Source organism: Bombina bombina, chromosome 2 (assembly GCF_027579735.1).
Source record: "Bombina bombina isolate aBomBom1 chromosome 2, aBomBom1.pri, whole genome shotgun sequence".
NCBI classification, from domain to species: domain Eukaryota; kingdom Metazoa; phylum Chordata; class Amphibia; order Anura; family Bombinatoridae; genus Bombina; species Bombina bombina.
In genome coordinates, this window is record NC_069500.1 from 1,124,078,058 (window position 1) to 1,124,105,210 (window position 27,153).

At 41.6% G+C, this 27,153-nt stretch overlaps 1 protein-coding gene across 11 annotated transcripts in view; it reads left to right on the plus strand.

The window, feature by feature from the left end:
- RAPGEF2 (Rap guanine nucleotide exchange factor 2) overlaps positions 1 to 17,260 on the plus strand; it is a 652,959-nt gene extending 635,699 nt beyond the window's left edge. For 7 of the 11 annotated variants that reach the window (XM_053703785.1, XM_053703791.1, XM_053703790.1 and 4 more), the window contains 2 exons: positions 123 to 446; positions 15,591 to 17,260. In XM_053703785.1, coding sequence (XP_053559760.1) covers positions 123 to 446; positions 15,591 to 15,619 — 353 coding nt within the window. In that variant the 3' untranslated portion in view covers positions 15,620 to 17,260. The remainder of the gene's footprint in view (positions 1 to 122; positions 447 to 15,590) is intronic. The other 4 variants (XM_053703787.1, XM_053703792.1, XM_053703794.1 and 1 more) reach the window with 2 other exon arrangements.
- Positions 17,261 to 27,153: the final 9,893 nt, after the last annotated feature.

Here is a 27,153-nt window from a genome sequence, read left to right on the forward strand (position 1 = left end):
GATCTACCTGGAAATTTGAAGCTTGAAACAAACGCACAGTTTTCCATTCATTTGATGTTTATTATCAAATCTATTTTCTTTGCTTTCCTTTCTTTTGTTACAATAACTGTTTCTTATGGTAGTGTATTGTGTTACTACAGCGAGGAAAGAGGGACGGTATCGAGAGCCACCCCCAACGCCGCCGGGTTATGTAGGAATCCCCATTGCAGACTTTGCTGAAGGACACCCACCACTTTCTAGAAAACCCCCGGATTATAATGTGGCACTGCAGCGTTCCAGAATGATGGCTCGGAGAAGTGACAGTGAAGGAGCTACAGCCACTTCTCCACCATCACATAACCAGACTCCGAACAAGCTAGGAAATAAACCACAGTGGCATAAACCGAATGAATCTGACCCACGACTTGCTCTTTATCAGGCACAAGTGGTTTCAGCAAAAGATGATAGTAAGTATCACTTACTATATAACTCTTTACACTATAGGTCAAGGAAAATAAAGAAAACATATTTTGGAATGGATTTGTATACATGTGTGAATGTATGTATGTATGTGTGTGTGTATATACATATATATATATATATATATATATAAAAATATAAAACAACATTTTAAATTAGGGGGAGATAAAAGGCGAGTTTAAAATCCTTCACTACGCACAAAATATAGAAAAAATAACTCATTGTGTAGTTCATTAACAAATCTAGACAGGCCCAGGATTTTTTACTGCATATGTAGATGTATGTCCTATAGTCTAATCACTTAGCCTTGGTTTTCTCCTTACTCCCTAACTAGCATGCCGGGCTCCCTGATGCTGGAGTTGCACTAAGTTTTTATGTATTCAATTGAGAACTGCTGTTTTTTTGTAAAATAAGAACATGAAAGATATACACAAAACTGCCTAAACCTATCCAGCTATGTTTGTCTCCCACCTGTTCCGGTAACACTGTGCAGCTTCTTACTCCCCCCCCCCCCCCCTCACCGAACTAAACTTCTCTCATACACTTCTCTGAGAAACCTCGTAGCCAGGATCATATTTCACTGAGACGTGTGTCAGAAGTTAAAGGGACAGTCTACCATAGAATTGTTATTGTTTTAAAAGATAGATAATCCCTTTATTACCCATTCCCCAGTTTTGCATAACCAACACAGTTATATTAATGTACTTTTTACCTTTGTGATTACCTTGTATCTAGGAACCTTCTTCCAGCCCCCTGATCACATGACTGTGACTGTTAATTATCTATTGTCTTAATTTTAGCATTGTATTGTGCTAGATCTTAAATAACCCCCTGTGCCTGAATACAGTGTTATCTATATGGTCCACGTGTACTTTCTTTTGTGTTGAAAAGAGATTTAAAAAGCATGTGATAAGAGGCAGCCCTCAAAGGCTTAGAAATTAGCATATGAGTCTCTCTAGGTTTAGTTTAAACTAAGAATACCAAGAGAAAAAAGCAAATTTGATAATAAAAGTAAATTGGAAAGTTGATTAAAATTAAAAGTCCTATCTGAATAATGAAAGTTTAATTTATACTAGACTGTCCCTTTAAGCTCCATGTGTGGAAGCTAATTTAATACCATGGTAACCACCTGGTGCAGCAGAGGAGGCATAGCTCTCTGATTTTAGGCAAATTGGTGCATTCCCCGAAACTATCATGTATAAAAGGGGATTATTGTCTTCACTTAAAGTGCCGTCTCTTGTTTGTGATATCTTTTTATATATATATTAGAAAAAAATCACGTAGCGCTGCGGAATCTGTTGGCGCTCTTCAAATACCTGATAATAATAATAATTATATATATATATATATATATATATATATATATATATATATACAGTGTGTATGTGTGTGTGTGTGTGTGTGTGTGTATATATATTATTTAAAAATAAAAAGAATATTTTCTTCTATGTGAAGTGTATTGGAATATAAAATATTCATTGCTACCTTCGGCTTTAGCGCTGTTGGTCTAATGCGGTGTCTGTTTTTGTTGTTGTTTTGTTTAAAAAAAAAAAAACAGCATGCCCCATTGAGGTCTATGTGGAGAAAAAGTTAGCGCGGTCGCGATATTCAAAGTCCTGAAGTTTATCACGCATATGACTTTTGCTCTCGTACTAACGTTTTACTTTCAACTTGTAATATGCACGCTTACCTGGCCGCGTTAAAAATTTACTTTGAACGCAGTTTGCTCGCCACTTGTCATCTTGCCCATAATGTGTGTGTGTCAGCCCTTGTTGAATCCCTCAGATTTACTGTTTCAATTATGCTGTGTATTCTGGACTATATATATTACCTATTTATACCTCTTATTTCTATTCTCATCAATCATAATGTGTACATAGTTTTATCCTGTAATTTGTACAGCCATTTATTATCGTGGCATATGTCATGTAATTGGCTTCATTTGAATTTGTTTGTACAGATATCTTTTTGTTCTTTGCTGTACTTCTTCTGTTACTTGGGAAAATAAAGTTTTATCCTGTAGTTTGCTTCATTAAAATGTATGAAAATTTGCTTCATGCAGAGCATTCGATTTTGATTTGATTTTTGAGATTTGTTTAAATGTAATATGTGACAATTCTAGGTCTGTTAAACCACCTTTGTTGCCGCCAAATAATTTTTAAAGGGATATTAAACAATATGAGAGTGTAAGATAAAATATTTAATTATGTGTACTTTAAAACATTTTCAATACACTTTTCATTTTTATTATGTCCCCTTTTCCTGTAATTTAAAGGGATAGTAAACACCAAAAATGTTGTTGTTTAAAAAGACCGATAATCCCTTTTCTCTTGTTAAGTGTATTCAGTCCACGGGTCATCCATTACTTATGGGATATATTCCCTTCCCAACAGGAAGTTGCAAGAGGATCACCCAAGCAGAGCTGCTATATAGCTCCTCCCCTCACATGTCATATCCAGTCATTCTCTTGCAACTCAACTAGATAGGACGTTGTGAGAGGTCTGTGGTGTTTTATACTTATTTCTTCAATCAAAAGTTTGTTATTTTAAATGGCACCGGAGTGTGCTGTTTGTTCTCAGGCAGTATTTGGAAGAAGAATCTGCCTGCGTTTTCTATGATCTTAGCAGAAGTAACTAAGATCCACTGGCTGTTCTCGCACATTCTGAGGAGTGGGGTAATGGCGTGCGGGGTACCCTGCAAACAAGGTATGTGCAGTAAATTATTTTTCTAAGGAATGGAATTGACTAAGAAAATACTGCTGATACCGATGTAATGTAAGTAAATCCTTTAATACAGTGAGAGCGACTGTTAGCAGGCTGATTTAATTATATACAGTAAAAGTAATTTCTCCAACATAGGTGTGTCCGGTCCACGGCGTCATCCTTACTTGTGGGATATTCTCTTCCCCAACAGGAAATGGCAAAGAGCCCAGCAAAGCTGGTCACATGATCCCTCCTAGGCTCCGCCTACCCCAGTCATTCTCTTTGCCGTTGTACAGGCAACATCTCCACGGAGATGGCTTAGAGTTTTTTAGTGTTTAACTGTAGTTTTTCATTATTCAATCAAGAGTTTGTTATTTTCAAATAGTGCTGGTACGTACTATTTACTCAGAAACAGAAAAGAGATGAAGAATTCTGTTTGTATGAGGAAAATGATTTTAGCAACCGTAACTAAAATCCATGGCTGTTCCACACAGGACTGTTGAGAGCAATTAACTTCAGTTGGGGGAACAGTTTGCAGTCCCTTGCTGCTTGAGGTATGACACATTCTAACAAGACGATGTAATGCTGGAAGCTGTCATTTTCCCTATGGGATCCGGTAAGCCATGTTTATTTCGATTGTAAATAAGGGCTTCACAAGGGCTTATTTAAACTGTAGACTTTTTTTGGGCTAAATCGATTGATATTAACACTTATTTAGCCTTGAGGAATCATTTATTCTGGGTATTTTGATTTAATAATATCGGCAGGCACTGTTTTAGACACCTTATTCTTTAGGGGCTTTCCCAAAGCATAGGCAGAGTCTCATTTTCGCGCCGGTGTTGCGCACTTGTTTTTGAGAGGCATGGCATGCAGTCGCATGTGAGAGGAGCTCTGATACTTATAAAAGACTTCTGAAGGCGTCATTTGGTATCGTATTCCCCTTTGGGTTTGGTTGGGTCTCAGCAAAGCAGATACCAGGGACTGTAAAGGGGTTTAAAGCTTAAAACGGCTCCGGTTCCGTTATTTTAAGGGTTAAAGCTTCCAAAATTGGTGTGCAATATTTTCAAGGCTTTAAGACGCTGTGGTGAAAATTTGGTGAATTTTGAACAATTCCTTCATGTTTTTTCGCAATTGCAGTAATAAAGTGTGTTCAGTTTAAAATTTAAAGTGACAGTAACGGTTTTATTTTAAAACGTTTTTTGTACTTTCTGATCAAGTTTATGCCTGTTTAACATGTCTGAACTACCAGATAGACTGTGTTCTGAATGTGGGGAAGCCAGAATTCCTATTCATTTAAATAAATGTGATTTATGTGATAATGACAATGATGCCCAAGATGATTCCTCAAGTGAGGGGAGTAAGCATGGTACTGCATCATTCCCTCCTTCGTCTACACGAGTCTTGCCCACTCAGGAGGCCCCTAGTACATCTAGCGCGCCAATACTCCTTACTATGCAACAATTAACGGCTGTAATGGATAATTCTGTCAAAAACATTTTAGCCAAAATGAACCCTTGTCAGCGTAAGCGTGGCTGCTCTGTTTTAGTTACTGAAGAGCATGACGACGCTGATATTAATATCTCTGAAGGGCCCCTAACCCAATCTGAGGGGGCCAGGGAGGTTTTGTCTGAGGGAGAAATTACTGATTTAGGGAACATTTCTCAGCAGGCTGAATCTGATGTGATTACATTTAAATTTAAATTGGAACATCTCCGCATTTTGCTTAAGGAGGTATTATCCACTCTGGATGATTGTGAAAATTTAGTCATCCCAGAGAAACTATGTAAAATGGACAAGTTCCTAGAGGTGCCGGGGCTCCCAGAAGCTTTTCCTATACCCAAGCGGGTGGCGGACATTGTTAATAAAGAATGGGAAAGGCCCGGTATTCCTTTCGTCCCTCCCCCCATATTTAAAAAATTGTTTCCTATGGTCGACCCCAGAAAGGACTTATGGCAGTCAGTCCCCAAGGTCGAGGGAGCGGTTTCTACTTTAAACAAACGCACCACTATTCCCATAGAGGATAGTTGTGCTTTCAAAGATCCTATGGATAAAAAATTAGAAGGTTTGCTTAAAAAGATGTTTGTTCAGCAGGGTTACCTTCTACAACCCATTTCATGCATTGTCCCTGTCACTACTGCCGCATATTTCTGGTTTGATGAACTGCTTAAGGTGCTCGATAGTGACTCTCCTCCTTATGAGGAGATTATGGACAGAATCAATGCTCTCAAATTGGCTAATTCTTTCACTCTAGACGCCTCTTTGCAATTGGCTAAGTTAGCGGCTAAGAACTCTGGGTTTGCTATTGTGGCGCGCAGAGCGCTTTGGTTGAAATCTTGGTCGGCTGATGCGTCCTCCAAGAACAAGCTACTAAACATTCCTTTCAAGGGGAAAACGCTGTTTGGTCCTGACTTGAAAGAGATTATCTCTGATATCACTGGGGGTAAGGGCCACGCCCTTCCTCAGGATCGGCCTTTCAAGGCAAAAAATAGACCTAATTTTCGTCCCTTTCGTAAAAACGGACCAGCCCAAGGTGCTACGTCCTCTAAGCAAGAGGGTAATACTTCTCAGGCCAAGCCAGCTTGGAGACCAATGCAAGGCTGGAACAAGGGAAAGCAGGCCAAGAAACCTGCCACTGCTACCAAGACAGCATGAAATATTGGCCCCCGATCCGGGACCGGATCTGGTGGGGGGCAGACTCTCTCTCTTCGCTCAGGCTTGGGCAAGAGATGTTCTGGATCCTTGGGCGCTAGAAATAGTCTCCCAGGGTTATCTTCTGGAATTCAAGGGACTTCCCCCAAGGGGGAGGTTCCACAGGTCGCAGTTGTCTTCAGACCACATAAAAAGACAGGCGTTCTTACATTGTGTAGAAGACCTGTTAAAAATGGGAGTGATTCATCCTGTTCCATTAAGAGAACAAGGGATGGGGTTCTACTCCAATCTGTTCATAGTTCCCAAAAAAGAGGGAACGTTCAGACCAATCCTAGATCTCAAGATCTTAAACAAATTTCTCAAGGTCCCATCGTTCAAGATGGAAACCATTCGAACTATCCTTCCTTCCATCCAGGAAGGTCAATTCATGACCACGGTGGATTTAAAGGATGCGTATCTACATATTCCTATCCACAAGGAACATCATCGGTTCCTAAGGTTTGCATTCCTGGACAAACATTACCAGTTCGTGGCGCTTCCTTTCGGATTAGCCACTGCTCCAAGGATTTTCACAAAGGTACTAGGGTCCCTTCTAGCGGTGCTAAGACCAAGGGGCATTGCAGTAGTACCTTACCTGGACGACATTCTGATTCAAGCGTCGTCCCTTCCTCAAGCAAAGGCTCACACGGACATTGTCCTGGCCTTTCTCAGATCTCACGGCTGGAAAGTGAACGTGGAAAAGAGTTCTCTATCCCCGTCAACAAGGGTTCCCTTCTTGGGAACAATTATAGACTCCTTAGAAATGAGGATCTTTCTAACAGAGGCCAGAAAAACAAAGCTTCTGGACTCTTGTCGGATACTTCATTCCGTTCCTCTTCCTTCCATAGCTCAGTGCATGGAAGTGATCGGGTTGATGGTGGCGGCGATGGACATAGTTCCTTTTGCGCGCATTCATCTAAGACCATTACAACTGTGCATGCTCAGTCAGTGGAATGGGGACTATACAGACTTGTCTCCGAAGATACAAGTAAATCAGAGGACCAGAGACTCACTCCGTTGGTGGCTGTCCCTGGACAATCTGTCTCAAGGGATGATGTTCCACAGACCAGAGTGGGTCATTGTCACGACCGACGCCAGTCTGATAGGCTGGGGCGCGGTCTGGGGATCCCTGAAAGCTCAGGGTCTTTGGTCTCGGGAAGAATCTCTTCTACCGATAAATATTCTGGAACTGAGAGCGATATTCAATGCTCTCCAGGCCTGGCCCCAGCTTGCGAGGACCAGGTTCATACGGTTTCAATCAGACAACATGACGACTGTTGCGTACATCAACCATCAGGGGGGAACAAGGAGTTCCCTAGCGATGGAAGAAGTAACCAAAATTATTCTTTGGGCGGAGTCTCACTCCTGCCACCTGTCTGCTATCCACATCCCAGGAGTGGAAAATTGGGAAGCGGATTTTCTGAGTCGTCAGACATTGCATCCGGGGGAGTGGGAACTCCATCCGGAAATCTTTGCCCAAGTCACTCACCTGTGGGGCATTCCAGACATGGATCTGATGGCCTCTCGTCAGAACTTCAAAGTTCCTTGCTACGGGGCCAGATCCAGGGATCCCAAGGCGGCTCTAGTGGATGCACTAGTAGCACCTTGGACCTTCAAACTAGCTTATGTGTTCCCGCCATTTCCTCTCATCCCCAGGCTGATAGCCAGGATCAAGCAGGAGAGGGCGTCGGTGATCTTGATAGCTCCTGCGTGGCCACGCAGGACTTGGTATGCAGATCTGGTGAATATGTCATCGGCTCCACCTTGGAAGCTACCTTTGAGACGAGACCTTCTTGTTCAGGGTCCGTTCGAACATCCGAATCTGGTTTCACTCCAGCTGACTGCTTGGAGATTGAACGCTTGATTTTATCGAAGCGAGGATTCTCAGATTCTGTGATCGATACTCTTGTTCAGGCCAGAAAGCCTGTGACTAGAAAGATTTACCACAAAATTTGGAAAAAATATATCTGTTGGTGTGAATCTAAAGGATTCCCTTGGGACAAGGTTAAGATTCCTAGGATTCTATCCTTCCTTCAAGAAGGATTGGAAAAGGGATTATCTGCAAGTTCCCTGAAGGGACAGATTTCTGCCTTGTCGGTATTACTTCACAAAAAGCTGGCAGCTGTGCCAGATGTTCAAGCCTTTGTTCAGGCTCTGGTTAGAATCAAGCCTGTTTACAAACCTTTGACTCCTCCTTGGAGTCTCAATTTAGTTCTTTCAGTTCTTCAGGGGGTTCCGTTTGAACCCTTACATTCCGTTGATATTAAGTTATTATCTTGGAAAGTTTTGTTTTTAGTTGCGATTTCTTCTGCTAGAAGAGTCTCAGAATTATCTGCTCTGCAGTGTTCTCCTCCTTATCTGGTGTTCCATGCAGATAAGGTGGTTTTACGTACTAAACCTGGTTTTCTTCCAAAAGTTGTTTCTAACAAAAACATTAACCAGGAGATTATCGTACCTTCTCTGTGTCCAAAACCAGTTTCGAAGAAGGAACGTTTGTTGCACAATTTGGATGTTGTTCGCGCTCTAAAATTCTATTTAGATGCTACAAAGGATTTTAGACAAACATCTTCCTTGTTTGTTGTTTATTCAGGTAAAAGGAGAGGTCAAAAAGCAACTTCTACCTCTCTCTCTTTTTGGATTAAAAGCATCATCAGATTGGCTTACGAGACTGCCGGACGGCAGCCTCCCGAAAGAATCACAGCTCATTCCACTAGGGCTGTGGCTTCCACATGGGCCTTCAAGAACGAGGCTTCTGTTGATCAGATATGTAGGGCAGCGACTTGGTCTTCACTGCACACTTTTACCAAATTTTACAAGTTTGATACTTTTGCTTCTTCTGAGGCTATTTTTGGGAGAAAGGTTTTGCAAGCCGTGGTGCCTTCCATTTAGGTGACCTGATTTGCTCCCTCCCTTCATCCGTGTCCTAAAGCTTTGGTATTGGTTCCCACAAGTAAGGATGACGCCGTGGACCGGACACACCTATGTTGGAGAAAACAGAATTTATGTTTACCTGATAAATTTCTTTCTCCAACGGTGTGTCCGGTCCACGGCCCGCCCTGGTTTTTTAATCAGGTCTGATAATTTATTTTCTTTAACTACAGTCACCACGGTACCATATGGTTTCTCCTATGCAAATATTCCTCCTTAACGTCGGTCGAATGACTGGGGTAGGCGGAGCCTAGGAGGGATCATGTGACCAGCTTTGCTGGGCTCTTTGCCATTTCCTGTTGGGGAAGAGAATATCCCACAAGTAAGGATGACGCCGTGGACCGGACACACCGTTGGAGAAAGAAATTTATCAGGTAAACATAAATTCTGTTTTTCTAAGGAATGGAATTTGACTGAGAAAATGCTATTAATACTGAAGTGATGTTATAAGCCTTAAATGCAGTAGGAAGTCTGGTATCAGGCTTATCAATAAAGATACATATTCCTTAAAAAAAGGATGTTTAAAACGATTTTGCTGGCATGTTTAATCGTTTTGTGAGGTACATTGGTGATAAAACTTATTGGGGCATAAATTTTTTCCACATGGCTGACCGGTATTTCTGCATAGAAACAGTTAACTGAAACTCCAAATGTTGTACTATTGAGTAGGAGGGGCCTATTTTAGCGCTTTTTTGACGCAGTAAGAATTCAGGCTCAGTCTTTCTGCTTCTTCCTGCATGACCCAGGTCGTCTCCAGAGAGCTTAAGGGATTTCAAAAGTCATTTTGAGGGAGGTAATCAGTCACAGCAGACCTGTGACAGTGGTTTTGACTGTATTAAAAAACGTTTTTTTCCTTACTGCTTATAAAAAAACGTTTTGGGTATTAAGGGGTTAATCATCCATTTGCAAGTGGGTGCAATGCTCTGCTAACTTATTACATACACTGTGAAAATTTGGTTGCTATAACTGATTTGGTTCATTGTTATTTCAACTGTGACAGTTTGTTGTGCTTCTTAAAGGCACAGTAGCGTTTTTCTATATTGCTTGTAAAATTATTTACAGTGTTTTCCAAGTCTGCTAGTCTTATTGCTAGTCTGTTTAAACATGTCTGACACAGATGAATCTGTTTGTTCACTATGTTTGAAGGCCAATGTGGAGCCCCATAGAAATATGTGTACTAAATGTATTGATTTCACTTTAAATAATAAAGGTCATTCTTTATCTATAAAGGAATTATCACCAGACAACGAGGGGGAAGTTATGCCAACTAACTCTCCTCCGCACGTGTCAGTACCTTCGCCTCCCGCTCAGGAGGCGCGTGATATTGTGGCGCCAAGTGCATCAGAGAGGCCCATACAAATCACTTTACAAGACATGGCTACTATTATGAATAATACCCTGACAGAAGAATTATCTAAATTGCCAGAATTAAGAGGCAAGCGCGATTGCTCGGGGATAAAAACAGAGCGCGCTGGTGCTATGAGAGCCATGTCCGATACTGCGTCACAGTTTACAGAACATGAGGACGGAGAGCTTCATTCTGTGGGTGACGGATCTGATCCAGGGAAACCGGATTCAGAAATCTCTAATTTTAAATTTAAGCTTGAGAACCTCTGTGTATTGCTAGGGGAGGTTTTAGCGGCTCTGAATGACTGTAACACAGTTGCAATTCCAGAGAAATTATGTAGGCTGGATAGATACTATGCAGTACCGGTGTGTACTGACGTTTTTCCTATACCTAAAAGGCTTACAGAAATTATTAGCAAGGAGTGGGATAGACCCGGTGTGCCCTTTTCCCCACCTCCTATATTTAGGAAAATGTTTCCAATAGACGCCACTACACGGGACTTATGGCAGACGGTCCCTAAGGTGGAGGGAGCAGTTTCTACTTTAGCTAAGCGTACCACTATCCCGGTGGAGGATAGTTCTGCTTTTTCGGCTCCAATGGATAAAAAATTAGAAGGTTACCTTAAGAAAATGTTTGTTCAACAAGGTTTTATCTTGCAGCCCCTTGCATGCATTGCGCCTGTCACTGCTGCTGCGGCATTCTGGTTTGAGTCTCTAGAAGAGGCCATTCACTCAGCTCCATTGGATGAAATTATGGACAAGCTTAAAGCACTTAAGCTAGCTAATGCATTTGTTTCTGATGCCATTGTACATTTAACCAAACTAACGGCTAAGAACTCCGGATTCGCCATCCAGGCGCGCAGAGCTCTATGGCTTAAATCCTGGTCAGCTGATGTGACTTCTAAATCTAAATTGCTGAATATTCCTTTCAAGGGGCAAACCTTATTCGGGCCTGGCTTGAAAGAAATTATCGCTGACATTACTGGAGGTAAGGGTCATACTCTTCCTCAGGACAGGGCCAAATCAAAGGCCAAACAGTCTAATTTTCGTGCCTTTCGAAACTTCAAGGCAGGAGCGACGTCAACTTCCTCCGCTCCAAAACAGGAAGGAACTGTTGCTCGTTACAGACAGGCCTGGAAAACTAACCAGTCCTGGAACAAGGGCAAGCAGGCCAGAAAACCTGCTACTGCCCCTAAGACAGCATGAAGGGATGGCCCCCTATCCGGAAACGGATCTAGTGGGGGGCAGACTTTCTCTCTTCGCCCAGGCGTGGGCAAGAGATGTCCAGGATCCCTGGGCGTTGGAGATCATATCTCAGGGATATCTTCTGGACTTCAAGGCTTCTCCTCCTCAAGGGAGATTTCATCTTTCAAGGTTATCAGAAAACCAGATAAAGAAAGAGGCATTCCTACGCTGCGTACAAGACCTCCTAGTAATGGGAGTGATCCATCCAGTTCCGCGGACGGAACAAGGACAGGGATTTTATTCAAATCTGTTCGTGGTTCCCAAGAAAGAGGGAACCTTCAGACCAATCTTGGATCTAAAGATCTTAAACAAATTCCTCAGAGTTCCATCTTTCCAAATGGAAACTATTTGGACCATCCTACCCATGATCCAAGAGGGTCAGTACATGACCACAGTGGACTTAAAGGATGCCTACCTTCACATACCGATTCACAAAGATCATCATCGGTTCCTAAGATTTGCCTTTCTAGACAGGCACTACCAATTTGTAGCTCTTCCCTTCAGATTGGCTACGGCCCCGAGAATCTTTACAAAGGTTCTGGGCTCTCTTCTGGCGGTTCTAAGAACACGAGGCATAGCGGTGGCTCCGTATCTAGACGACATCCTGATACAGGCGTCAAGCTTTCAAATTGCCACGTCTCATACAGAGATAGTCCTGACCTTTCTAAGGTCGCATGGGTGGAAGGCGAACGTGGAAAAGAGTTCTCTATTACCACTCACAAGAGTCTCCTTCCTAGGGACTCTGATAGATTCTGTAGAGATGAAAATTTACCTGACAGAGGCCAGGTTATCAAAACTTCTAAATGCTTGCCGTGTCCTTCACTCCATTCCACGCCCGTCAGTGGCTCAGTGCATGGAAGTAATCTTCTTAATGGTAGCGGCAATGGACATAGTGCCATTTGCGCGCCTGCATCTCAGACCGCTGCAATTGTGCATGCTGGGTCAGTGGAATGGGGATTACTCAGATTTGTCCCCCCTACTAAATCTGGATCAAGAGACCAGAGATTCTCTTCTCTGGTGGCTATCTCGGGTCCATCTGTCAAAGGGTATGACTTTTCGCAGGCCAGATTGGACGATTGTAACAACAGATGCCAGCCTTCTAGGCTGGGGCACAGTCTGGAACTCCCTGAAGGCTCAGGGATCGTGGACTCAGGAGGAGAAATTCCTCCCAATAAATATTCTAGAGTTAAGAGCAATATTCAATGCTCTTCTAGCTTGGCCTCAGTTACCAACACTGAGGTTCATCAGATTTCAGTCGGACAACATAACGACTGTGGCTTACATCAACCATCAAGGGGGAACCAGGAGTTCCCTAGCGATGTTAGAAGTCTCAAAGATAATTCGCTGGGCAGAGTCACTCTTGCCACTTGTCAGCGATCCACATCCCAGGCGTGGAGAACTGGGAGGCGGATTTTCTAAGTCGTCAGACTTTTCATCCGGGGGAGTGGGAACTCCATCCGGAGGTGTTTGCTCAACTGGTCCTTCGTTGGGGCAAACCAGAACTGGATCTCATGGCGTCTCGCCAGAACGCCAAGCTTCCTCGTTACGGATCCAGGTCCAGGGACCCGGGAGCGACGCTGATAGATGCTCTAGCAGCTCCTTGGTTCTTCAACCTGGCTTATGTGTTTCCACCGTTTCCTCTGCTCCCTCGACTGATTGCCAAGATCAAACAGGAGAGAGCATCGGTGATTCTGATAGCGCCTGCGTGGCCACGCAGGACCTGGTATGCAGACCTAGTGGACATGTCATCTCTTCCACCATGGACTCTGCCTCTGAGGCAGGACCTTCTAATACAAGGTCCTTTCAATCATCCAAATCTAATTTCTCTGAGACTGCATGGAGATTGAACGCTTGATTCTATCAAGGCGTGGCTTCTCCGAGTCAGTCATTGATACCTTAATACAGGCTCGGAAGCCTGTCACCAGGAAAATATACCATAAGATATGGTGTAAATATCTTTATTGGTGTGAATCCAAGAGTTACTCATGGAGTAAGGTTAGGATTCCTAGGATATTGTCCTTTCTCCAAGAGGGTTTGGACAAAGGCTTATCAGCTAGTTCTTTAAAAGGACAGATCTCTGCTCTGTCTATTCTTTTGCACAAGCGTCTGGCAGAAGTTCCAGACGTCCAGGCATTTTGTCAGGCTTTGGTTAGGATTAAGCCTGTGTTTAAAACTGTTGCTCCCCCGTGGAGCTTAAACTTGGTTCTTAAAGTTCTTCAGGGAGTTCCGTTTGAACCCCTTCATTCCATTGATATTAAACTTTTATCTTGGAAAGTTCTGTTTTTGATGGCTATTTCCTCGGCTTGAAGAGTTTCTGAGTTATCTGCCTTACATTGTGATTCCCCTTATCTGATTTTTCATTCAGACAAGGTAGTTCTGCGTACCAAACCTGGGTTTTTACCTAAGGTGGTTTCTAACAGGAATATCAATCAAGAGATTGTTGTTCCATCATTGTGTCCTAATCCTTCTTCAAAGAAGGAACGTCTTTTGCATAATCTGGACGTAGTCCGTGCCTTGAAGTTTTACTTACAGGCTACTAAAGATTTTCGTCAAACATCTGCCCTGTTTGTCGTTTACTCTGGACAGAGGAGAGGTCAAAAAGCTTCGGCAACCTCTCTCTCCTTTTGGCTTCGGAGCATAATACGCTTAGCCTATGAGACTGCTGGATAGCAGCCCCCTGAAAGGATTACAGCTCATTCTACTAGAGCTGTGGCTTCCACCTGGGCCTTTAAAAATGAGGCCTCTGTTGAACAGATTTGCAAGGCTGCGACTTGGTCTTCGCTTCACACCTTTTCAAAATTTTACAAATTTGACACTTTTGCTTCTTCGGAGGCTGTTTTTGGGAGAAAGGTTCTACAGGCAGTGGTTCCTTCCGTTTAAGTTCCTGCCTTGTCCCTCCCATCATCCATGTACTTTAGCTTTGGTATTGGTATCCCATAAGTAATGGATGACCCGTGGACTGAATACACTTAACAAGAGAAAACATAATTTATGCTTACCTGATAAATTTATTTCTCTTGTAGTGTATTCAGTCCACGGCCTGCCCTGTCTTTTTTAAGGCAGATCTAAATTTTAATTAAAACTCACCACTGCACCCTATGGTTTCTCGTCTTGTTTCGGTCGAATGACTGGATATGACATGTGAGGGGAGGAGCTATATAGCAGCTCTGCTTGGGTGATCCTCTTGAAACTTCCTGTTGGGAAGGGAATATATCCCATAAGTAATGGATGACCCGTGGACTGAATACACTACAAGAGAAATAAAATAAATCAGGTAAGCATAAATTATGTTTTTTCTTTACCATTCCCCAGTTTTGCATAACCAACATTGTTATAGAAATATACTTTTTACCTCTGTAATTACCTTGTATCTAAGCTTCTGCTGACTGCCTCCTTATCTCAGATCTTTTGATAGACTTGCATTTCAGGCAATTGGTGCTGACTCTTAAATAAGTCCACGTGCATGAGCACAATGTCATTTATATGAAACACATGAACTAACGCAGTCAATCTGTGAAAAACTGTCAAATGCATTCAGTTAAGAGGCGGCCTTCAAGGGCTTAGAAATTAGCATATGAGCCTGCCTAGGTTTAGATTTTCAACTAAAAATACCAAGAGAATAAAGCAAATTTGATGATAAAAGTAAATTAGAAAGCTGTTTAAAATGACATCCCCTATCTGAATCATGAAAATTTAATTTGGACTTTACTATCCCTTTAACTATGAAAATTGTTGGTTTTCTAAATTCCACTGAGTCTTTATAAAGTAATTGGCATTGCCATGTTTCAGTGTGTTTTCCCCTTTCCTGCTGTGTGAAACATACGATTTTGTAAAAAAGGCATTCTGCACAGTCCTGTTTGTACAGAAAAGAATAGAAAATAAGTTCAAACATGGCGGCTCCCATTACTTTATAGAAACTAAATTACTTTAAAGAAACTAGAACTTTACACTTATATTTTCAATATTTAAACAACTAATATAATTGTAAAAATACATCTACATATTATACTGAGGCTAATCTTTTCTTTGAATATATCATTATATCTAGCATGTATTTACTGTTTAACAACCCTTTAAGTCTGATAAATCACGTTTGCAAACCCTTGGGTTTCCCTTTATGTACTGTAATATCCCCACGGGTATTGTGATTACCAATAAGAACATAAGGTTTGCATGTTTGCTTATATCATAAAATGATGATTTCCCTATTTTTCTTTTCAGCAGATGATGAGCAAGTATCTGCGGTATAAAGTACAGAACTCTTCCCTTTCTGGATGAGCCACCTTTAAACTGAGAGCACAAGAAGATGACCTATAAGATAGGAGCCTTTCGACCTCACGTTGAGATGGTGGATTTTTTGTCTCCTCCTCTGCCTTAAAGCAGCATTGGACATCTTCTGCCCCTTTACCCCTCTCCCTGGCATGTGAAAATACTGTGAAGAAATCACCCTGGCACTTTTTTGTTCCCCGACAAACTATGTTGCTTGAAACATACAGCTGGGTGACCACCATGTTGTGTGGTCTCTGGCTTAAACCTTGCACAGTATCATTCCAAAATCCTCAACCATCACATCAGCGGTTATATTCTGGCTGCACTTCTTCATGCCTGGAAGGGTATCTTTTTATCTTCCTTTTCGATTTTAATCTTCAACTAGCTTCTCATTAGGTAAATGGGACTAGCTGGTCATCTTATAACAATAGCCCTTTTTTAACTTCAGAGTTTTGCATTGAAACAATCTCCGTACATGGCTTGAGTTGGTTTTGTTTGTTTACAGTACCATTTGTTACCATACATCCCCTTTGTTGTATGAGGCACTTGGGGTCCAGCAACCATCTGCAATAAAGGGGACAGTTTAGCGAGTATATTTGTTACATCAGAATAATTACAGTGTTATTTCACACCTAAGTTATAACTATTTTTTATGTTTATAGAGATTTTTAATTAAGAAATGAACTGGATAATATTGAAGTGATGGCAGCTTGAGTTCTTGAACTAATGCTACTAGCTGTTTAATACTGTCCGAATCACAAACTGTTTCATTACTCACCATAAACCAATCAGTGACAATTAATAGGTCAAACTCTTCACTGAAGCAGGAACGGACCTGCGCAACGTTGATCTTGTAGAGAAGGCCAATGTGTAGCATTCACCTGCTCACAGCTGCTATTTAATCTTTCATGACTGAAATCTCCCTGTATCTCTCTCTTTGCACAGACTCCGGATACATGAAGGATGCCCTCCGAGTAATGCTCCTGTATTGAGGAACTTGTGATCTTGGATTTATTTTTTTTCTTTTATCAAATTGAACTCAACTGATCATATTGATCAGTGGATAAACATATATAGATACAACTTTAACAAAGAAAATTAGGAAACAAAATGCAGTGTTTTTTCACTGTATATATGTCAGTGCTTTATTTAATTATTCTCTCTATCCTGTATACATAGCTTTTGTCTATTGCTTCTGTATCACATTGTCAATTATGCCTATGTACTTTTACATGTAATATGCATTATTTGCCAGCTTTATTCTGTAGGCGACAGACCTCGTGCATATAGGCAGACAGAAGCCCAGCTCACACATTGCACAAATATTATAAGCATCATGTAATCGTAGGATATAGGACTGCTAATCTCAGTTCGCTCTGTGATGTCAAGTGCAGAATGTACAACTAACTGGTGATTTCCTCATACTTTTGATACTACTTGTACCTGTATGTCTTTTAGAAAGACATTGGTAGAGTCTGTATCCTTTTTGTATTTTTAATACAATAATTGTACATATTGGTTATATTTTTGTTGAAGATGGTAGAAATGTACTATGTTTATGCTTCTACATCCAGTTTGTATGAAGCTGGAGAATAAATAAATATAACATACTGTACAAAGTGCCTTGTGGTTACAAGTTCTTTTGTGTTTGCAATACAACAGTTAGCTAAGTATTTAAAAGATGTGAAATAATACTGTTTAAAATGATCAACTTTTAATCATAGCATAATAATACTGAGCCTAATGAAGTCAAATGTGAGGGTTATGCAAACAGGAGGCTGAGCTATGTATTTGCCCTTTTTCTTTACGCTAGTAAATGATATGCAGTTACTTGAAACATGTTAGCTATGGTTTTTTCACATGGGTGCATTTTATTACTTGTAAGGAAAATATATAAATGTTACATGAGAATTTAAAGTGAAGGTCAATTTTGACAAATTAGTGCCCGGTTTTTTATAATCCTATTAAAAACAAGGGCACTTTAATTAATCAAAATTGACATTTCAAGCATTTTCTTCATAAACGTACCTATTAATCCTGAGAGCCGCTGCCCGTCACAAGCCCTCTTTGTGGGTCCAAAATGACGAATCTGGCTTCATCCAATCACGGCGTTCCCTCAGGCCATGATCCCCGGGGGGGGTGATTGGAGGAAGCTGGATTCGTCATTTCTGAAGTAAGCAGAGGCTTCTGACGGCCGGGGGAATCGATGGAGCAGCTTTCAGGATTAAAAGGTAAGTTTTTAAAGAAAACTCTTGAAATGTCAATTTTGATTAATTAAAGTGCCCTTGTTTCTCTTGTAAGGTGTATCCAGTCCACGGATCATCCATTACTTGTGGGATATTCTCATTCCCAACAGGAAGTTGCAAGAGGACACCCACAGCAGAGCTGTAATATAGCTCCTCCCCTAACTGTCATAGCCAGTCATTCTCTTGCAACTCTCAACAAGCAAGGACGTTGTAGGAGAGAGTGGTTAAATAAAGCTAGTTTATTTTCTTCAATCAAAAGTTTGTTATTTTTAAATAGTACCGGAGTTGTGCTATTTTATCTCAGGCAGTAAATAGAAGAAGAATCTGCCTGAGGTTTCTATGATCTTAGCAGGTTGTAACTAAGATCCATTGCTATTCTCACATATGTCTGAGGGGATTACACAGATGAGGTAATTTCAGCGAGAGAATGGCGTGCAGTTTATTCTGCTATCAGGTATGTGCAATTATAATTTTTTTCTAGAGATGGAAAACACTAGAAAATATTGCTGATACCGGATTAATGTAAGTTAAGCCTGAATACAGTGATTTAATAACGACTGGTATCATGCTTACTCCCAGGGGTAATACCCTTATGATATTTACAATATAAAACGTTTGCTGGCATGTTTAATCGTTTTTATATATGCTTTGGTGATAAAACTTTATTGGGGCCTAGTTTTTTCCACATGGCTGGCTTAAATTTTGACTAGAAACAATTTCCACTGTTGTAGTATAAAAGTTACAGTTGGTGCAGTTAAAATTACAAACTGTGACATCCAGCTTCCCTCAAAGGCCCTCTGAATGCTATAGGACATCTCTAAAGGGCCCAAAGGCTTTCCTAAGTCGTTTATTGGGGAAGGTAGGGCCACAGCTTGCTGTGGCAGTTGGTTGTGACTGTTAAAAAAACGTCTATTTTGTTTTTTTGATCCGTTTTTTGAACTAAGGGGTTAATCATCCATTTGCAAGTGGGTGCAATGCTCTGTTAGCCTATTATACACACTGTAAAAATTTCGTTTGATTTACTGCATTTTTTCACTGTTTTTCAAATTCTGACAAAATTTGTTTCTCTTAAAGGCACAGTACCGGTTTTTAAATTTGCTTGTTAACTTGATTTAAAGTGTTTTCCAAGCTTGCTAGTCTCATTGCTATTCTGTATAAACATGTCTGACATAGAAGAAACTCCTCGTTTATTATGTTTAAAAGCCATGGTGGAACCCCCTCTTAGAATGTGTACCAAATGTACTGATTTCATTTTATGCAATAAAGATCATTTTCTGTCTTTAAAAAATGTATCACCAGAGGAATCTGACGAGGGGGAAGTTATGCCGACTAACTTTCCCCACGTGTCAGACCCTTTGACTCCCGCTTAAGGGACTCACGCTCAAATGGCGCCAAGTACATCTAGGGCGCCCATAGCGTTTACTTTACAAGACATGGCGGCAGTCATGGATAATACACTGTCAGCGGTATTAGCCAGACTACCTGAACTTAGAGGTAAGCGAGATAGCTCTGGGGTGAGACAAAATGCAGAGCATACTGACGCTTTAAGAACCATGTCTGATACTGCCTCACAATAGCAGAAGCTGAGGAAAGAGAGCTTCAGTCAGTGGGTGATGTTAATGAAAGATACCTGATTCTAATATTTCTACATTTAAATTGAAGCTTGAACACCTCCGCGTGTTGCTTAGGGAGGTTTTAGCTGCTCTGAATGACTGTGATACCATTGCAGTGCCAGAGAAATTGTGTAGACTGGATAAATACTTTGCAGTGCCGGTGTGTACTGATGTTTTTCCAAATACCTAAAAGGTTTACAGAAATTAATAAGGAATGGGATAGACCAGGTGTGCCGTTCTCTTCCCCTCCTATTTTTAGAAAAATGTTTCCAATAGACGCCACCACATGGGACTTATGGCAGACAGTCCCTAAGGTGGAGGGAGCAGTTTCTACTCTAGTAAAGCGTACTACTATCCCTGTCAAGGACAGTTGTTTTTTTTTTTTTTAGATCCAATGGATAAAAAATTAGAGGTTACCTTAAGAAAATATTTATTCAACAAGGTTTTATCCTACAGCCCCTTGCATGCATTGCCCCTGTCACTGCTGCTGCGGCGTACTGGTTTGAGTCTCTGGAAGAGGCTTTACAGGTAGCGACTCCATTGGATGACATACTTGGCAAACTTAGAGCACTTAAGCTAGCCAATTCTTTTATTCTGATGCCATTGTTCATTTGACTAAACTAACGGCTAAGAATTCTGGTTTTGCTATACAGGCGCGCAGAGCGCTATGGCTTAGATCATGGTCAGCTGATGTGACTTCAAAATCTAAGTTTCTTAACATTCCCTTCAAGGGGCAGACCCTATTCGGGCCTGGTTGAAGGAGATTATTGCTGATATCACTGGAGGAAAAGGTCATGCCCTTCCTCAGGACAGGTCCAAATCTAGGGCCAAACAGTCTAATTTTCGTGCCTTTCAAAACTTCAAGGCAGGTGCGGCATCAACTTCCTCTAATAATAAACAAGAGGGAACTTTTGCTCAATCCAAGACGGTCTGGAGACCAAACCTGACATGGAAAAAAGGTAAGCAGGTAAAAAAGCCTGCTGCTGTCTCTAAGACAGCATGAAGGAACGGCCCCCTATACGGGAACGGATCTAGTAGGGGGCAGACTTTCACTCTTTGCCCAGGCGTGGGCAAGAGATTTTCAGGATCCCTGGGCGTTGGAAATTATATCCCAGGGATATCTTCTGGACTTCAAAGCTTCCCCCCCAAAAGGGAGATTTCACCTTTCACAATTATCTGCACACCAGATAGAGAGAGGCATTCTTACACTGTGTACAAGTCCTCCTAGTTATGGGAGTGATCCATCCAGTTCCAAAGGAGGAACAGGGACAGGGTTTTTACTCAAATCTGTTTGTGGTTCCCAAAAAAGAGGGAACCTTCAGACCAATTTTGGATCTAAAGATCTTAAACAAATTCCTCAAAGTTCCGTCGTTCAAGATGGAAACTATTCGTACCATCCTACCACTGATCCAGGAGGGTCAATATATGACTACAGTGGATCTAAAGGATGTTTATCTTCACATTCCGATACACAAAGATCATCATCGGTTTCTCAGGTTTGCCTTTTAAGACAGGCATTACCAGTTGTAGCTCTTCCCTTGGGATTAGCTACAGCCCCAAGAATCTTTACAAAGGTTCTAGGGTCACTTATGGCGGTCCTAAGGCCTCAGGGCATAGCAGTAGCCCCTTATTTAGACGACATCCTGATACAGGCGTCAAACTTCCAAATTGCCAAGTCTCATACGGACGTAGTACTAGCATTTCTGTGGTCGCATGGGTGGAAAGTGAACGAGGAAAAGAGTTCTCTATCCCCACTCACAAGAGTTTCCTTTCTAGGGACTCTGATAGATTCTGTAGAAATGAAAATTCACCTGACGGAGTCCAGGTTATCAAAGCTTCTAAATTCCTGCCGGGTTCTTCATTCCATTCCGCGCCCTTCGGTGGTTCAGTGTATGGAAGCAATCGGCTTAATGGTAGCGGCAATGGACATAGTGCCGTTTGCACGCTTACATCTCAGACCGCTGCAACTATGCATGCTCAGTCAGTGGAGCGGGGATTACACAGATTTGTCCCCTCAACTGAATCTGGACCAAGAGACCAGGGATTCTCTTCTCTGGTGGCTATCTCGGGTCCATCTGTCCAAAGGTATGACCTTTCGCAGGCCAGATTGGACAATTGTTATGACAGATGCCAGCCTTCTAGGTTGGGGTGCAGTCTGGAACTCCCTGAAGGCTCAGGGATCGTGGACTCAGGAGGAGTCTCTCCTTCCATTAAATATTCTGGAACTAAGAGCGATATTCAAGGCTCTTCAGGCTTGGCCTCAGTTAGCAACTCTGAGGTACATCAGATTTCAGTCGGACAACATCACGACTGTAGCTTACATCAACCATCAAGGGGGAACGAGAAGTTCCCTAGAGATGTTAGAAGTTTAAAAAATAATTCGCTGGGCAGAGATTCACTCTTGCCACCTATCAGCTATCCATATCCCAGGTGTAGAGCACTGGGAGGCGGATTTTCTAAGTCGTCAGACTTTTCATCCGGGAGAGTGGGAACTCCATCCGGAGGCATTTGCACAACTGATTCATCGTTGGGGCAAACCAGAACTGGATCTCATGGCGTCTCGCCAGAACGCCAAGCTTCCGTGTTACGGATCCAGGTCCAGGGATCCCAAGGCGACACTGATAGATGCTCTAGCAGCGCCCTGGTCTTTCAACCTGGCTTATGTGTTTCCACCGTTTCCTCTGCTCCCTCAACTGATTGCCAAGATCAAGCAGGAGAGAGCATCAGTGATTCTGATAGCACCTGCGTGGCCACGCAGGACCTGGTATGCAGATCTAGTGGACATGTCATCCTTTCCACCATGGTCTCTGCCTCTGAAACAGGACCTTCTACTTCAGGGTCCTTTCAACCATCCAAATCTAATTTCTCTGAGGCTGACTGCCTGGAGATTGAACGCTTGATTTTATCAAAGCGTGGCTTCTCCGAGTCAGTTATTGATACCTTAAGACAGGCACGAAAGCCTGTCACCAGGAAAATTTACCATAAGGTATGGCGTAGATATCTTTATTGGTGTGAATCCAAGGGTTACTCATGGAGTAAGGTCAGGATTGCTAGGATATTATCTTTTCTCCAAGAAGGTTTGGAAAAAGGATTGTCAGCTAGTTAAGCGTCTGGCAGATGTTCCAGACGTTCAGGCATTTTGTCAGGCTTTAGTTAGAATCAAGCCTGTGTTTAAACCTGTTGCTCCACCATGGAGCTTAAACTTGGTTCTTAAGGTTCTTCAAGAAATTCCGTTTGAACCTCTTCATTCCATAGATATCAAGCTTTTATCTTGGAAAGTTCTTTTTTTGGTAGCTATTTCCTCGGCTCGTAGAGTCTCTGAGCTATCTGCCTTACAATGTGATTCTCCTTATCTGATTTTTCATACGGATAAGGTAGTCCTGTGTACCAAACCTGGGTTCTTACCTAAGGTGGTATCTAACAAGAATATCAATCAAGAGATTGTTGTTCCATCCTTATGTTACACAATTTGGATGTGGTCCGTGCTTTAAAGTTTTACTTACAAGCTACTAAAGATTTTCGTCAAACATCTGCTTTGTTTGTTGTCTACTCTGGACAGAGGAGAGGTCAAAAGGCTTCGGCAACCTCTTTTTCTTTTTGACTAAGAAGCTTAATCCGCTTAGCCTGCTGGACAGCAACCTCCTGAAAGGATTACAGCTCATTCCACTAGAGATGTGGCTTCCACTTGGGCCTTTAAAAATGAGGCTTCTTTTGATCAGATTTGCAAGGCGACGACTTGGTTTTCGCTTCATATTTTTTCAAAATTTTACAAATGTAATACTTTTGCTTCTTCGGAGGCTATATTTGGGAGAGAGGTTTTACGGGCAGTGGTTCCTTCCATTTAAGTTCCTGCCTTGTCCCTTCCTTCATCCGTGTACTTTAGCTTTGGTATTGGTATCCCACAAGTAATGGATGATCCGTGGACTGGATACACCTTACAAGAGAAAAGACAATTTATGCTTACCTGATAAATTTATTTCTCTTGTGGTGTATCCAGTCCACGGCCCGCCCTGTCATTTTAAGGCAGGTAATTTTTAAATTTAAACTACAGTAACCACTGCACCCTATGGTGCCTCCTTTCTCGGCTTGTTTTTGGTCGAATGACTGGCTATGACAGTTAGGGGAGGAGCTATATTACAGCTCTGCTGTGGGTGTCCTCTTGCAACTTCCTGTTGGGAATGAGAATATCCCACAAGTAATGGATGATCCGTGGACTGGATACACCACAAGAGAAATAAATTTATCAGGTAAGCATAAATTGTCTTTTTTAAAAGGATTATTAAAAACTGGGCACTAATTCGTCAAAATTGACCTTCATTTTAAAAGGGACATGAAACCCACATTTGTTCTTTTATGATTCAAATAGAGGATACAATTTTTAAAAAGTTTGCAATTTACTTCTATTATCAAGTTTGCATTGTTCTCATGTTATTCTTTGTTGAAGAGATAACATGCACATGTCTGGGGCACTACATGTCATGAAATAGTGCTGCCGTCTAACGCTCTTGCTAATGTATAACATTGTTGCAAAACGGTGGTCATATAGTGCTGCAGACACATGCACACTCCTGAACTTTCCTTCTTACTTTTCAACAAAAGATAACAAGAAAACTAAGAAAATCTGATAATAGAAGTAATAGAAGTAAATTGGAATGTAGTTTAAAATTGTATGCTCTGTCTGAATCATGAAAGAAAAAGTTTGGCTTTTATGTCCCTTTAAAGATAAGGGAAAGTCAAAATTAAAAGTGAAAGAATCAGATACAGAATGCGAATTTTAAGACACTTTTAAAATCAATATTTTCAAAAGTGTTTTCTTCTTTTGGCATCCATTGTTGAAAATGAATACGCACATATCCTGCACTAGTGGGAGCTGCTGCTAATTGGTGCCTGCACACATTTGCCTCTTGTGATTGGCTAACTAGATGCGATCAGCTAGCTGCCTGTAGGGCAATGCTATTCCTTCAGCAACGGATAACAAGAGAATGAAGCATATATGAAAATAAAAGTAAATTTGAAAGTTGTTTAAAGTTGTATGTTCTATCCAAAATCTATGTTTTATTTGGCAGTTAATACTTGCATATATTTTTCTCTCTACTTTTTGGCATTAATCCCTTAGTGACCAGACCATTTTTCAATTTTCTTACCGTTATGGACCAGGGCTATTTTTATATTTCTGCTGTGTTTGTGTTTAGCTGTAATTTTCCTCTTACTCATTAACTGTACCCACACATATTCTGTACCATTTTTTTTGCCATTAAATGGACTTTCTAAATATACCATTATTTTCATCATATCTTATAATTTACTATAAAAAAATTATAAAATATAATGAAAAAATTGAAAAAAACACACTTTTTCTAATTTTGACCCCCAAAATCTGTTACACATCTACAACCACCAAAAAACACCCATGCTAAATAGTTTGTAAATTTTGTCCTTAGTTTAGAAATACCCAATGTTTTTATGTTCTTTGCTTTTTTTGCAAGTTATAGGGCCATACATACATGTAGCACTTTGCCATTTCCAAAGAACCATTTAAAAAAAAAAAAAAATAGCGATAGTTACATTGTAACACTGGAATCTGTCAGGAATCCCCGAATAACCCTTCACATGTATATTTTTTTTTAGTAGACAACCCAAAGTATTGATCTAGTCCCATTTTGGTATATTTCATGCCACCATTTCACTGCCAAATGTGATCAAATAAAAAAAATCGCTTACTTTTTCAAAAACTTTAGGTTTCTCACTGAAATTATTTACAAACAGCTTGTGCAATTATGGCACAATTGGTTGTAAATGCTTCTCTGGGATCCCGTTTGTTCAGAAATAGCAGACATATTTGGCTTTGACATGGCTTTTTGGTAATTAGAAGGCTGCTAAATGCCACTGCGCACCACACGTGTATTATGTCCAGCAGTGAAGGGGTTAATTAGGGAGTTTGTAGGGTTAATTTTAGCTTTAACGTAGTGTAATAGACAACCCAAAGTATTGATCTAGGTTCTAGGCCCATTTTGGTATATTTCATGCCACCATTTCACCGTCAAATGCGATCAAATAAAAAAAAAATCGTTCACATTTTCACAAACTTTAGGTTCCACACTTGTATTATGCCCAGCAGTGAAGGGGTTAATTAGGTAGCTTGTAGGGAGCTTGTATTTTTTTTTTAGCTTTAGTGTAGCGATCAGCCTCTCATCCGACACATCCCACCCTCTGATACCTCCCTGACCCCTCTCAAACAGCTCTCTTCCCTCTCTCACCCTTAATTGTCATCCCCATCTTAAGTACTGGCAGAAAAGCCTTTTTTTATTTATATATTCTGCAGTGTAGGATCCCCCTTAGCCCCCAACCTCCCTGAACCCCCCCTAAACAGCTCTCTAACCCACCCACCTCTATCTACTTGCCGCCATCTTTGTAATACATTTTGGCCAGTTTTATTTTATTTTTAAAACACCATTTTCCATAGTGTAGCTGCCCCCCTCAATACCCTACCCCCTCCCAGTTCCATTTCCCAACCCTGATCCCCCCTCTCCAAAGTTCCCGACACTCACTAAATTACATGCCAGGGCAGGAGCGGTCCCATGCCCCCTTCACGCCCCCCTTCCGCCCCTCACACTCCCCCTCCTGCCTCCTCCAGCGATGGGCTGCCCACCAGCCTCCCTGCTATGGCTACCACTCACCAATGATCAACAGCATTGCTGGCCGATGCAGAGTTAGTAAAGGGTATTGCACGATGCCTCAACATTGAGGCATCACTGCAATACCCTGAAAGCAGCTGGAAGCGATCACAATCGCTTCCAGCACTTGAAACCCCAGAGGACGTGCCAAGCTCGTCCTTGGTCCTTAACTGTCATTTGCTTCTTAATATGAGGAGAGTCCATGGCATCATTCCTTACTGTTGGGAATACTGAACCTGGCCACCAGGAGGAGGCAAAGACACCCCAGCCAAAGGCTCAAATACTCTCCCTACTTCCCTCATATCCCAGTTATTCTTTGCCTTTCGTCACAGGAGGTTGTCAGAGAAGTGTCAGAAGATACGTAGTAGTTCCTTATGAGGGGTATCTGCCCTTTGAAATGGGACTGGAGTTTTAAGTAGTCTTGTCAGCCTCTCAGTGAGAGCATTGACGAATTTTAGAGTCTGGATATGCAGGGAGAGTCTTTCTGCGAACCCATCCAGACTCGTATTAACAGCTCCTGAGCAATCAGTGTTGACGAGTTTCACTGCCTGCTTCCATCACTCAAGTCCATGTCAGGAGTGATGCTAAAAGACTGTCAAACTTGAGAGGCTGTGTTTCTGTTCCACGGCATAGGTTCCGGTAAGATCATTTCATTTTTTATACACATATGATAACGCAAGAAGACAGGGTCACAGTTAATATCTCCGGAGGGGGATTATTGAACAGGGGGGATTAATGACATAATTTATTTTATTATGATTATGCTGTGACATGTGTGAGATCAGGCTCAGGCAGATGTTGGAACGTACAGGTTTTACTTAAGTTTTTGTAAGCTGCAGAGGCTGAAAGGGCTTGGCACGCTTTTTCCTATAGCAGGGGTGGTCCTGCATTGTGCACCATGTGACCGGGTGTGGTCACACTGTTTCCTCTTTCCTGACCATGCGGTTTATTGGGGAAGAAGCAGTTTCTCTGTTTTGGCCTG